This window comes from Sander lucioperca, chromosome 16, assembly GCF_008315115.2.
Source record: "Sander lucioperca isolate FBNREF2018 chromosome 16, SLUC_FBN_1.2, whole genome shotgun sequence".
NCBI classification, from domain to species: Eukaryota; Metazoa; Chordata; class Actinopteri; order Perciformes; family Percidae; genus Sander; species Sander lucioperca.
The window spans coordinates 9,413,360-9,427,211 of NC_050188.1; the positions used below are offsets into that span (position 1 = coordinate 9,413,360).

Genomic DNA, 13,852 nt, shown 5'->3' on the forward strand with positions numbered 1-13,852 from the left:
AGGAGCCTGGTAGCTGAAGGCTCTGGCTCCCATTCTACTTTTAGAGACTCTAGGAACCACAAGTAGCTCTGAGTTCTGGGAGCGCAGTGCTCTAGTGGGACAATAAGGTACTAAGAGCTCTTCTATGTATGATGGTGCTTGACCATTTAGTGCTTTGTAGGTCAGGAGAAGGATTTTAAATTCAATCCTGGATTTTACAGGAAGCCAATGCAGAGAAGCTAATACAGGAGAAATGTGATCTCTTTTGTTAGTTCTTGTCAGAACACGTGCTGCAGCATTCTGGATCAGCTGGAGGGTCTTGAGGGACTTATTTGAGCAGCCTGATAGTAAAGAATTACAGTAGTCCAGCCGGGAAGTAACGAATGCATGGACTAGTTTTTCAGCATCGTTTTGCGAGACTATGTTCCTGATTTTGGCAATGTTACGAAGATGGAAAAAGGCTATTCTTGAGGTTTGTTTTAAGTGGGCGTTAAAGGATAGATCCTGGTCAAAAATGATTCCTAGATTTCTGACAGTAGTGCTGGAGGCCAGGGCAATACCATCTAGGGTAGCTATATCTTTAGATAATGAAGTTCGGTGGTGCTTGGGTCCCAGCACAATAACTTCCGTTTTGTTTGAGTTTAACATCAGAAAATTGTGGGTCATCCAGGATTTTATATCTTTAATGCACGCTTGAAGTTTAGCTAACTGACTGCTTTCGTCTGGCTTAATTGACAGATATAATTGGGTGTCGTCTGCGTAACAGTGAAAGTTAATTGAGTGTTTCCTAATAATATTGCCTAGAGGAAGCATATATAAAGAGAATATAATTGGTCCAAGCACTGAGCCCTGAGGAACGCCATGGCTAACTTTAGCGTATTTGGATGGTTTATCGTTAATATTTACAAATTGGTATCGCTCAGAAAAATAGGACTTAAACCAGCTTAGTGCGATTCCTTTAATGCCAACTAAATCTTCCAGTCTCTGTAAGAGGATGGTATGGTCAATAGTGTCGAATGCAGCACTAAGATCTAATAAGACAAGTATGGAGTCCTTTGTCAGCAGCAGTTAGAAGGTCGTTAGTGATTTTCACCAGTGCCGTCTCTGTGCTATGATGCATTCTAAATCCTGATTGAAAGTCTTCAAATAGACTATTTCTATGCAGAAAGTCACACAATTGATTAGCGACTACCTTCTCAAGGATTTTGGAGAGAAACGGGAGGTTAGATATAGGTCTATAGTTGGCTAAGACCTCAGGGTCGAGGGTGGGTTTTTTCAGAATAGGTTTTATCACAGCTACTTTAAAAGACTGCGGTACGTGACCCGTTAATAAGGACATATTGATCGTATCTAGTAATGTGGTATTGACCACGGGTAGTGCTTCTTTAACCTTTGTGTGGTCCTTTGGCCTTGTGCGAGTTAGGTGCGTGCATGCGACACAATGACATACACAGGGGTCTCTGCGACCCCTAGGACGAGGCGAGGCGGTCCATGTGAAATGAAATGCAATGAAATGAAATGAAATGAAGGGAGGGTCCCAGAGACCCGAAGGATCGAGGCATGGGTAAAATGCAGAGTAATGCAGAGTCATGCTTAATGTTTTATTTATTTGTTTATTTGTTCGTTTGTTTGTTTGTTTTTATGACCGACACACCCCGGAAGTCCGCCCTCAGACGAGCAGCAGAGAAGGCTACGGGCTCACACATTCCGCGCAATAGGCCCGCGCGCAGCTCCCGCAGACGTACCTCCGGCAGCCGGCGCAGACGGCGTTCATTTTGCGGTCGTTACTCCTGGGACAGAGCTGACACCTCTTCCTCTCGCCGGCCGCTCTCGGCGCGGGCGGTTCCCGCTCGCCCTCTGGTCGTTGCGGGCCTTCAGCGGGCCCTCTCGTCGCGGCTCTGACGAGCGCGGCGGACGCCTCCGTGCGAGGGAGGCGCCTCCTCCTCTCCATGAGCGGCGTGACGAGCGCCCGTCCCAGCTGCTCGAGGAACGCCCTCCTCCTGTTGAGCTTGCCGCGCATCCACGCGGGCCTGAGCTCTCGCCAGATCACGAAGGCGTTGTAGGCGGACACATCGAGGACGTTGTGGAACACGGCGAGGGGCCAGCGCGCGGTCTTCCTACGGCAGCTGTACGTGGCCACGAGCTTGTCCAGGTTGTCTACGCCGCCCTTGGTGGCGTTGTAGTGGAGCACGATCTCGGGTTTGGCCGCGCGGCTGCCGGACATGACGAGCCGCGTGTCCCCCGCGTGCAGCGTGCTCAGCAGCAGCACGTTCTTGTTCCTCTTGGGCACGTAGGACACCAGAGCGGCGGCGGGCGTGAAGGCGAACCTGGACGAGGCGACCGCGCGGCCCCTGGTGTCGAGCAAGGCGGCCGGCAGCTCGGGCTTGTTTTTGCGCATCGTGCCCACCAGGGTGAGGCGCCTCTCGCGCAGGAGCCGCCGCGCCAGGTCGTAGGAGGTGAAGAAGTTGTCGCACGTGACGTTGCGAGGGCCCGCGAGCCCCTCGGTCAGGTCCAGCACCACCCGGGCGCCCTGGTTCCTCTCGGACGCGCCGCACACGGACTTGCCCGTGTAGACCTGCACGTTCCACGCGTAGCTGGACTTGGCGTCGCAGAGCTTGCTAGGCATGTACTGGCGGAACGGGCATCGACCTTGGACGTGAGGCACAAGAAGAAGAAGAAGAAGAAGAAGAAGCAGAAGAACAACACGAAGAAGAAGATGATGAATAAGAAGAATAAGAAGAAAGAGTTAGGTACACAAAAAAAACAAAAAACAAAACAAAACAAGAAATGATGATGATGACGACGACGATGACCAACCGCGAAAGGGGACCAGCTGCTCGTCCACGGTCACGTCGGGGCCCGGATTGTAGAGGCCGGGAAGCCGCCGCGCCCACGCGTCAAACACGTCCCGCACGGCCGCCAGTTTGTCCGAGGCTTGTCTGGCGGCTCTTGACTCGCGGTCGTCGAATCGCAGCAGTCTCGAGTACGCGTGGAACCGTTTGACCGGCATCGTGGCGCGGAATATGGGCCTGCCGCTCTCCTCGTGCCACAGGCTCTCCGCGGCCTCGTTGCGGGACCTGTACACGCCCGAGAGGATCAGCAGCCCGAGGTAGCCGCGCAGGTCCGCGGCGTCCAACAGCTCGAACGCAGAGACTATGTCGTGCATGCGGGCCGCGGCGGCAGCAGCAGTAGCAGCAGTAGCGGCAGTAGCAGCAGAAGCAGAAACAGCTGAAGCAGCAGAAACAGCAGAAGCAGCAGAAGCAGCAGCAGAAGCAGCAGCAGTAGAAGCAGCAGCAGCAGAGGCAGAAGCAGTAGCAGCAGAAGCAGAGCGTGTGTGCTCGTGTTGTTGTTGTTGTTGTTGTTGGTCTTCATTTTCATTTTCGCTGCCACAGCGACGAGGTCGAGGGCCGCCGGGATGATACGTTTTCGATTTTATTTTTTTGAATCCGAGTGGACATGTCGTTATGTCCACAATGGACCACGATGCGTTTGATAGAGGTCGGAAATGAGGGTATCAGGTCCATAACTTTAGCCAGGATGTCTGCAACTTTGGCCCCGGGAAAACAGTGTGTGACAGCATTATGAAACCGTAGGTCTCTAGTGATGGAGTCCCCAATAATTACTGTGGTTAGGGGGAAAAGCGGACGAGGAGTGGGGGGGGTGTGGATAGCCGGTGACGGGAGCAAAACAGTCAGTGTCGGTTTCAGATGGGCAGGGAAAAGAAGAGGAAGATTGCTAACCGTTCGGTTGTGGGGATTGTTTTTGAGGAACGTTGTCATTTGGCCGATCCAGGCAGTGTAGGCCACCGGACCGTCTGACTACCGCATCCCTCAGAAGCTTTCGCCGCGCGGTAGCAATCGTCTTCCGTGATGACGGCTGGTCAGTCTGCTTTGAAGCGGGGCGAACCCGGTGAGCCGCATTGGCCGCCACCGGCTCCGACTCCGACAAGGCATTGAAGCGGTTGGAGAGGCTGAGGGCAGGAGGCGATGGAGCCCTACCCGAGGCTCTCTTTCGGCCGCAAACCACCTCAGTCCAGGGTGGCTTGATAACCGGTGTCGAGCAGGACGATGGGCGTGGGCAGGCAGCTGGGTTCCATGGCGCGGTATCCTGGAAGGCCGCCGAGAGAGATGAGATCCGGAGCGACTGATTATGAGCCACGTCCAAGCAGGCGGTTAACAAAGCATCTTTGGTTTTTAAGTCCTCGGAAAGCCGACGAACATCTTCCCTGAGGTCAGCAATTTCTTTGTTTGTATTATTAAACAACGAGGAAATCCTGAGGGGGAGTGGGGACTCGCCAGGTGTAGAGGTTGCCATGAAGCTAGCGTTAGTTTAGCCGGTAGGCCTAGTCTTGATAAATTAGCGTGAGGCTAATACTTACTTACACATAAAAATGTATCTTTGGTTTTTTTTAAAAACACTTTTAGTATAATAAAAACTAGGCGATAGAGCCGACTGTTAGGTAGGAGGTTGAAGGCAGCTGCCGGCTGCCTCGTCCCCGCCGACTGCTGTCGCTTGTGGATGACGTAGGTACGTACGTAGAGACAGAATGACATGTAATCTGCTACTACCCAACCCTGTTCGTAGGCCTATGTAAGAGATTGTGAATGCCTTTATAATTATTGATCTTTTTTTAACATCAGGACCATTGTTCCCGAGACAACACAAATCGATGATGTGAGTAAGAAAAAACGTTTTCCAAATATGAAACCCCCATGTCTTAAAAAATAGAATGGAAAGAGCTGAAGGTAAATTGTCAACATTTGTCAAAACCTTTACAGACTTTAAGTCTACTTTTTTGGGCCACAGTGGGTATTTTAGTTGCAATACTGCGAGTGGCCACTGGGACCAAAAATAGACCATATATAAAGAAATCGTCCAAAAATAGACTCTACATAAAGACATCGAGGCTGAGGCTGTGCGCCCTTTACACCTTACTTGAAGACGAGATGTCTAACAGAGAAACCGGCAACCGTTTCAGAAGAAGGCTATCAAATATCAGAGCTCAGATGAATGCAAGTTTTAATAATTTGCTGGAGGACAGTTCTCCACAGGACGGTGGAGGAGTTTTGGAGAGGTGAGATCCAATGTTAGATAAATAATTACATGTAATGTTTGTAATGTTAAAAACCTATTGCTAGGTGGTTATGTTTTGTTCTTATTATAGGCCTACTAATCTTTGCAAATGATAAATGTGGTGCTAGTTATGCAATACTATCATTAATGTTACTTGATTTGAGGCATAACTACATAAACATTTTTTTTTTTTAATCCCCCGAAAGTTATAACTTCTCTTCCTGCACCGCAATGGGCTAACTTTACCTAACATAAAACTGGCACCTGGCTAGCATAAACCCGCCATGTGCTGGCTATGCTAACGTATACTGACAGAAAGTTAGCCAACATTACGGTCAAGCCTAACATTTTATAACGTTATAACTGAATTTATATTCAGTTCCAGTTCAGGCTCTAGCTACTTCCTAACAAACTGAGTGTATAGGAATCTTAATCGTACATGTAACGTTTGGAATGTTAAATGTATTATACATAAAATATCCATTATTAATTTAATCTATTAGCTAACCCTAATGTACATGCATGTTAGGAGACAAGTCTAACAAGGATGTTCAGCCTGCAGAATAAAATAGATTTTCCAATTATTGAAGTTTATCTAGTGTTTCAAAAAGTCTTTGGTGAGTGAACATGTGCTGTGCATGAGCTCTGCTCATGCCTGCATTTGTTGTGTGACCAAATTAGTGATCAAGCCAGTGCTTGGATTACTTTTGGATTACCTATGTGCGTGAATTAAACAAATATCACAGAGACGTGCAGGCAGGGTAGGCAAGCTAGGCACTGCCTACCCTGCCAAAATTCAAACATAAAAATGTTTATTCAATAATTTTATTTAATAAACTTGTATTTGTATTTTTAATGTTTATTCTTGTTATTTATATATGAAATATGTGTGTTATTCCAATTGTTTAGACGTTAAGATGACAAATGTAGCAGTTACGCATAATCAAATACAAAAGAAAGGGAGAAATGGTAGAATAAGCAGTGCTTTTACTGTCCATTCATTGCGGACAAGCGAAAAACCGATGTTGCGCATGCGCACTTCGATCCCGTATTCTTCAACATGTACGGCAAAAAGCACAACTCTGCTGTGCCTTTGCACGTAAATGTATGCCAGTAATTATCTCCGTAACATATCAAACATGGACCAATTCAAATCAAGATATTACTTTTCTCCAATTTCTCCAAACTCGATTTTAATTAAAAAAAAGGAGTTAATAGCAAGAAGGAGGTCTGTGCCAGCCTAGATGGACTACTGCAGCAATCGTTTCAAACAGACTGGTATGGAAGTTCAGCTTGGCTTTGTGGCTGTGCTAACAGTCAGCGGCTGTACTGCTATCGCTTGCGTTGCTGGATGTGCTAGCTAGCTGAGAAAGACGAGAGGTTGGCTAGACATCTACGTACAGTACATCTGCTGTATAAAATTAGTTTTACAACACTGTGATCAACGTCTTCACGAGGAAAGAGCGGCGGATGGATTTTATGTACAAATAATCTACAGATTGGTGAGTCAAACTATTTTGGGCTTAATATTGAATTGATAAGTGTGGTTGAATTAATGCCAACTGCATCCTGGTATAAGACATTTGCCTTCATATTCAATTGAGCAGTGTGTGCTTTCATTGTTGCTGACTGACAAACATAATTGGCCGCTGTGCAATAATTAAGGATATGGTTGCATTCTGATGCTGGACATTGGCTACTAGTGTGTGTGTGTGCGTGTGCGTGTGCGCGTGCATGCATGCGTGCACGCGTGAGAGAGAGACTGTGAGTGTAGTACACAATAGAGTTGAGCCGGATACTCGGCTAAAACGAGTATCCGGTACGGATAAAGCACTTTTGCCGAGTACGAGTATTATACGAGTAATACGAGTCAATATCTGTGCTCGGATTGAATAAAAATCCTCATTGGGTAGCTGACTGTGTCTGCGTTCTGTGATAGGCTAGTCACAGCGCCCCTCCCCTACACACATACAGATTTATTGTGTTGCTGTCCCGCTCTGCTCACTCACACACAGAACACTGAGAAGAGAACAGCTCTCTCTCTCTCTCTCTCTCTCTCTCTCTCTCTCTCTCTCTCTCTCTCTCTCTCTCTCTCTCTCTCTCTCTCTCTCTCTCACTCACTCACACACACACACATATACCTGGTGTGGAAATAAAAAAAATAAAAAATAAAATCACACTGATCATAAAAAAATTAAAAGTTAAAAAAAGAAAGTTATGTTGAGTATGAAAACTCTTGTTCATTACATTTTACTTCATACTTCCTGCCAAGTTTCGTGCAGATCGGTCGCACGGTCTAGGAGGAGTTCGGCAAAGTAGGTTTTTGATAAATCGCGATTTTTCACGTATAAAAGTCTAGGCGGAAATGGGCGTGGCCTATATCAGGAGATTCAGCTGGATCCAGGGAACGCAAAAATATATGGTTTTTGAATGTGAGATGTACGGTTTGGGAGTTATAGGGCCAAACGCTTTTTTTTTTTACTGCAATAGCACCACCTAGTGGTGGATATGTGTAATTGTTTTGAATCTTTGCAATTTTCACCAGTTGTGACAAATTTTTGTGACTTTTCGTGCATGCTAACCCCCTCAAAAATGCAACGAGGAATTGGTAAAAATAATCTTATGAAAAACAATAGGTTCCTTCGCATTTTCAGTGCAAGGCACCGTTGGGGCCTTGCACTTTCGTGCTCGGGCCCTAATAATAATAATCTTATGAAAAACAATAGGTTCCTTCGCACTTTCAGTGCAAGGCACCGTTGGGGCTTTGCACTTTTGTGCTTGGGCCCTAATAACTTTTAACAATAATAACACATTTCACCAGTAAATTGCTGTTAAACCACAAAAACAGATGAGAAAAAGGTATTTTACAATAACTATGAATGCACAACAAGGTTTACCAGTTTCGCAGCATTTAGTCTTGTCTGTGTTATTTTTCTGACAGCCTCAGTCACACTTTATACTGTTTAGCTGTTAGCATTTTAGCTCTATTTTATCCAGCTAATAGCTAACAGTGGGGTAACGTTACCTGCTGCCAAGTATAACTGTTAACTAGTCCGGTACCGGTATTGTTACTGTACCAGAAAAAGAGTGGACGGTACCAAACCCTAGCGGCTCCTCACTAGAAAGCTGGTCCCCAAGGCAGCATGGTCACCTGGAGAGTCCGGTACAGCCTGACTCTGAACAAAGATCCCACTAGTGCTAGCTTCACAGTGGACCATAAAGGTCCAATCTAAACAGAGGGGGGGTGGATCAGGCGACTTAAAACGGGGGTTGGAGGTAACGGAACAAAAAACAAATTACACTGTCTACGTAGCTTCTCTGACTAAAAAAAACTAAACAACGCTGTGTGTACATCAGGACAATGTTTATTTTTTTTCAGAACATGCACTGCATCGGTGCAAAATGTAAATAAATAAAATAAAATACACTGCAACAATCGTTTTCACAAGCAGCAATTATCCATCGGACTATTAAATTAACCAAAACACCTACCGTGGTCTCCATATTCTTGATCGGCAGAAACGGTTTTTGCTTGTTTGGGATCCAACCGGCCAGCGTATTTGAAAAAGTTAAGCAAACTTTGTTGTCTTTTTGACATTTTTCCCCTGAGTGAAATGAGGCTATAACAGCAATCTCAACCAGCACAAGCGCTTGTGTCACTTGAAGTGCAGCGCCCGGGCAGTGCCGCACTGTTGAAGTGTCTCCCCTACCTCCGTCCCTCTCCCCCCTTCGTCTTACCCTGAAAATTCACCTTAAAACGTATCAAAAATGCTAACACAAGATTTTTGTGGAACTTCAATGGGGAATAAAGACTAACAAGGCAAGGCAAGGCAGCTTTATTTGTATAGCACATTTCAGCAACAGGGCAATTCAAAGTGCTTTACATGAAAACAGAATAAAAAATTTAAAACAGATAAAATACAAGAATAAAAGTTACAGTGCAGTATAAGAAATGAAACATTGAAGAGCAATTAAAACAGTTAAATATATAAAAGCAGATAAAATAGGAATTTCTCTTTATATGCTTATATAGATTGTTATACAGTGTGAACAATGCAACTTCAGTATAACAAATGAACAGTTATTTAAAGAAAGGCAACATCAAATAGATAGGTCTTCAGCCTTGATTTAAAAGAACTGAGAGTTGCGGCAGTTTTCTGGTTGTTTGTTCCAGATATGTGGAGCATAGAAACTAAACGCTGCTTCCCCCTGTTTAGTTCTGACTCTGGGGACAACAAGCAGACCTGTCCCAGACGACCTGAGAGGTCTGGGTGGTTCATAGTGTACTAGCAGATCAGAAATGTATTTTGGCCCTAAACCGTTTAGTGATTTATAAACCAACAAAAGTTTTGAAATCAATTCTTTGAGGCACTGGAAGCCAGTGTAGAGAATTCAGTACTGGCGTGATGTGATCCACTTTCTTGGTCTTAGTGAGGACTCGAGCAGCAGCGTTCTGAATCAGCTGCAGCTGTCTGATTGATCTTTTAGAGAGACCTGTAAAGACTCCGTTACAGTAGTCAAGTCTACTGAAGATAAAAGCATGGACAAGTTTTTCCAAGTCCTGCTGAGGCATAAGTCCTTTAACCCTTGATATATTTTTAAGGTGGTAATAGGCTGACTTTGTAATTGTCTTAATGTGGCTGTTAAAATTCAGGTCTGAATCCATGACTACACCAAGATTTCTGGCTTTGTCTGTTGTTGTTAACATTATCGTTTGAAGCTGAGTGCTGACTTTTAATCGTTCCTCTTTTGCTCCAAAACAACCACCTCAGTTTTTTCTTCATTTAATTTAAGAAAGTTCTGGCACATCCAGTCGTTAATTTGTTCAATGCACTTAGTCAGTTGTTGTATTGGACTATAGTCCCCTGGCGATAAGGTTATATAAAGTTGTGTGTCATCCGCATATGGTAACTTATTTTGTTGTTTTCCATAATTCGAGCCAGTGGAAGCATGTAGATGTTAAACAGGAGAGGCCCCAGAACTGAGCCTTGGGGAACTCCGCACGTCATATTTGTACGCTCAGATGTATAATTCCCTATAGACACAAAGTAGTCCCTATTCTTTAAATAAGACTCAAACCACTTTAGTACTGAGCCAGAAATGCCAACCCAGTTTTCCAATCGGTCTAGTAATATGTCATGGTCGACCGTATCAAATGCAGCACTGAGATCAAGTAATACCAAGACTGAAATTTTGCCACTATCTGTGTTTAAGTGGATGTCATTAACGACTTTAACAAGAGCTGTCTCAGTGCTGTGGTGTGGTCGAAAACCCGACTGGAAGGCATCAAAACTGTTGTTTACTGTCAAGAAAAGTTTCAGTTGTTGAGAAACCGTTTTTTCAATGATTTTACTTAAAAATGGAAGGTTTGATATCGGCCTATAGTTGCTCATTAGTGACGTGTCTAGATTGTTCTTTTTTAAGAGTGGCTTAATGACTGCAGTTTTCAGGGCCTGTGGGAAGATACCTGATAGAAGAGACGTGTTTACAATCTGTAGAAGATCTGTAGCCAAACAATTTGCAACATTTTTGAAAAGGCCCGTTGGTAGAATATCAAGGCAGCAGGAGGAGGTTTTCAGATGTTGTATAATGTCCTCCAGGTTTTTACGGTTAATCATATGAAATTGGGTCATATTGGAATCTGTTTTGCCTGGACACTGTGACAACACATACCCTGTACTCGATATGGAAGCACTGACTGTCTAATTTTCTGAATTTTGTCATTGAAGAAGGTGGCAAAATCATTGCAGGCCTTTGTGGATAAAAGTTCAGATGCTACTGGTACTGGAGGGTTTGTTAACCTATCGACAGTAGCAAACAAAGCACTTGAATTATGATTGTTTTTGGCAATAATGTCCGAGAAGAAGGACCGCCTTGCATTCCTCAGTTCCAAATTATAAATGCGAAGTCTCTCTTTAAAGGTGTTGTAGTGGACCTGGAGATTAGTTTTTCGCCACCTGCGTTCTGCTTTTCGACACTCTCTTTTTTCTGTTCTTACCAGTATGGCATTTCTCCATGGAGATCTTTTCTTATCAGAGACAGTTTTTACCTTAATGGGAGCAATGGCATCAATAACACTTGTAATTTTACAATTGAAATTGTCTACAAGCTCAGTGACTGAGACCCCTGAGAGGGTGGGTGTGGACGAGAAAAGCTGAATGAATGTTTCACTGGTGTTGTCAGTGATATACCGTTTTCTTATTAATTTTGTTTGGACACTTTTTTGCACAGAGATAGTGCCATTAAAGAAAACACAGGAATGATCAGAGAGAGCAGCATCAGTCACCACAACCTTGGAAATGTTCAAACTCTTAAGATAATCAAGTTCAGAGTGTGCCCCTTGTTGTGTGTGGGCTCCGTCACATGCTGAGTCAGTCCATAGTTCTCAAAAATACAACACAGTTCTTTTGTCCCTCTATCCTGGGGGTTGTCAACATGAATGTTGAAATCACCAGCAATAACTACACAGTCAAAGTTAATACAGATTAAAGACAGCAGTCCACTAAAGTCGTCAAAAAAGGATGCACAGTATTTAGGTGGCCTGTAGATAATTAGAAATATAGGTCGAGAGGGGGACCTTAGCTGAAGAGCCACATATTCAAAAGAAGCAAAGTTTCCATAAGCTATTTGAGTACATTGGAACGAGTCGTTAAACAAAATGGCGACTCCACCTCCTTTCTTATTCGCTCTATTCTCACTCATAAAACTGAAGTTAGGGGGAGCTGACTCAATGAGAACAGCATCACTGTTATTATGGTCTAACCAGGTTTCAGTTAAAAACATAAAATCAAGATTGTGTTTAATAATAAAATCATTGATTAAAAATGATTTACCCGCCAAAGACCTGACGTTTAGTAAGGCTAATGTTAGTGTGTTAAAATAATTATCTGTATCGTTTTTTGGGACAGGCTGTGGCTGACGAGGAATGGATGCTAAATTTGCTAAGTTGGCAGTTAAGCGCTTCTTTTTCTTACTTAGCAGATTCACCATTCTTTTTCTATTACCTATCACAACATAGATTGACGAAGATTGACAGAGGTGCCGGATCCAATAAAAAAGGTTCCGGATCCAACGTCGGAGGTGCCGGAACATGTTCCGGCGTGTTCCGGCTCAAATTAAGCCCTGAGTATAACGTGTATGATGTTGTTCATCCCAGCATAGACCAACCCATCAAGGATAGAATTGGTTGCGAATCTTTTTATAAACAATTTAATCGATTATTTGTTGCAGCCCAAATATAATTAAAAACATTTGGTGAATTATCTGAGTGAAATACCATTGTTCTTATGTTTTTTTAATTAATTAAATCCTTTCCTAGTCTACAAGTTGCGACGAGGCCCCATCATCTGCAGCCTCAGCTCCATTGTCTGCAGCCCCCAGCATCAGCTCCACCTTCATCAGCTGCTGCACCTCCACCAACAGCTCCACCTTCATCAGCTGCCACACCTTCACCAACATCTGTGCGAGATGACAGCATCTCTCCACCATCTTCTCCAGAATTATATATAGTGGAAGATGAGCGGGCAAATGAGTAAGTCTTTTTGAAGATGAGTGGTTAAGTTATATCAATTAGTATGCTTTAAAAAGGCATTACCGTCACTAGGGGTGTATTCCCTAATCCCTATGGAGAGTCTTGTGGTTCTAATGAACACTTTCATTCAGATATCTTGACGTGACAAGTCAAGAGACCCCCTTGGCCCATTCCCCACTGTCAGGAATGCACCTTTTTTAAGTGGAATTCAGCCTCCCTCCCAGTTAGCTAGCGTAACGTTATTTGAAGCCAAGACAGGGGGGCTGTAAAGGGCGTGACTTTGGCCACTTGTTCGTGACCTCCTACTTCTGAATGTATCATCTGGAACACTCTGAAGCGTGTACTGCCCCCATCAGTTCCGGAAGAGGCGCAGCCCCGATGCTGCTACCACTGGCATCGTCGCTAACAGTGCCTATGGTGCTTCAAAAAATGTGCATCGTCGGTGTTTTGTCATTTTAGAACTGGAAGGTGTCAGTGGTATTGGTTTTCGTGACATCCCAAGTATAACCCATCAAATACATAAGCAGATATTGTGCTTCCCATTCATTGATTATTTACCATTAACTCTAATGGTGGTAATGCAAACTTATTTCGCAGTGACATACAGGGCTGTGCCACTATATTAGATCTATTATATTATTTCTGCACACTGTAATAATACAATCTGTTAACCTCTCTCTCTCTCTCTCTCTCTCTCTCTGATTTTTAAAATTACCCTAAAGGAAATTCTCCAAGACATGGCCAACAAGGTAGCCACCACATTTTCCAGATTTAATCAAATCAATGTGGTGTGCGAAAATGTACTGGAGGGTGTGATCCATGCCTTTAACAGGCAAAGGTTTAACCCTGAGGCCAAAATAGATTGTGTTTTTGTGGATGCTGCCGGCATTGGTGAGGGGGCAGCTGATGATGGTGGACCCACGCGTGAGTTCCTCCAGCTGTTAATGCAGGAAATTCACTGTAGTTATATTTTCGACGGGCCCGACTGGAACAAGACCCTTGCCTGTAATGCTCAAGGTGAATTCAAGCTTCACACCAGTAAATACAAACACGGTTGCTTATGGTACATGTTTTAATGTAGGAATGTTTGACACATACATATATTAGATGTCTGTAATGGGTGGGTAAAATTGCTGCATATACATATGTATATATATATGTATATATATATATATATATATATATATATATATATATATATATATATATATATATATATATATATCAGAGATGTTCACAAGTCATTTTTTGCAAGTCCAAGTCAAGTCT

At 44.0% G+C, this 13,852-nt stretch overlaps 1 protein-coding gene across 1 annotated transcript; it reads right to left on the reverse strand.

The window, feature by feature from the left end:
• Positions 1 to 1,669: 1,669 nt before the first annotated feature.
• Positions 1,670 to 3,145, reverse strand: LOC116035185 (piggyBac transposable element-derived protein 4-like). Its single transcript, XM_031278163.1, has 2 exons — positions 2,797 to 3,145; positions 1,670 to 2,628 (listed from the first exon to the last, which is right to left on the reverse strand). The coding sequence occupies exons 1-2, from the start codon at positions 3,143 to 3,145 to the stop codon at positions 1,670 to 1,672; spliced, it is 1,308 nt and encodes a 435-aa protein (XP_031134023.1).
• Between the last annotated feature and the right edge of the window lie 10,707 nt (positions 3,146 to 13,852).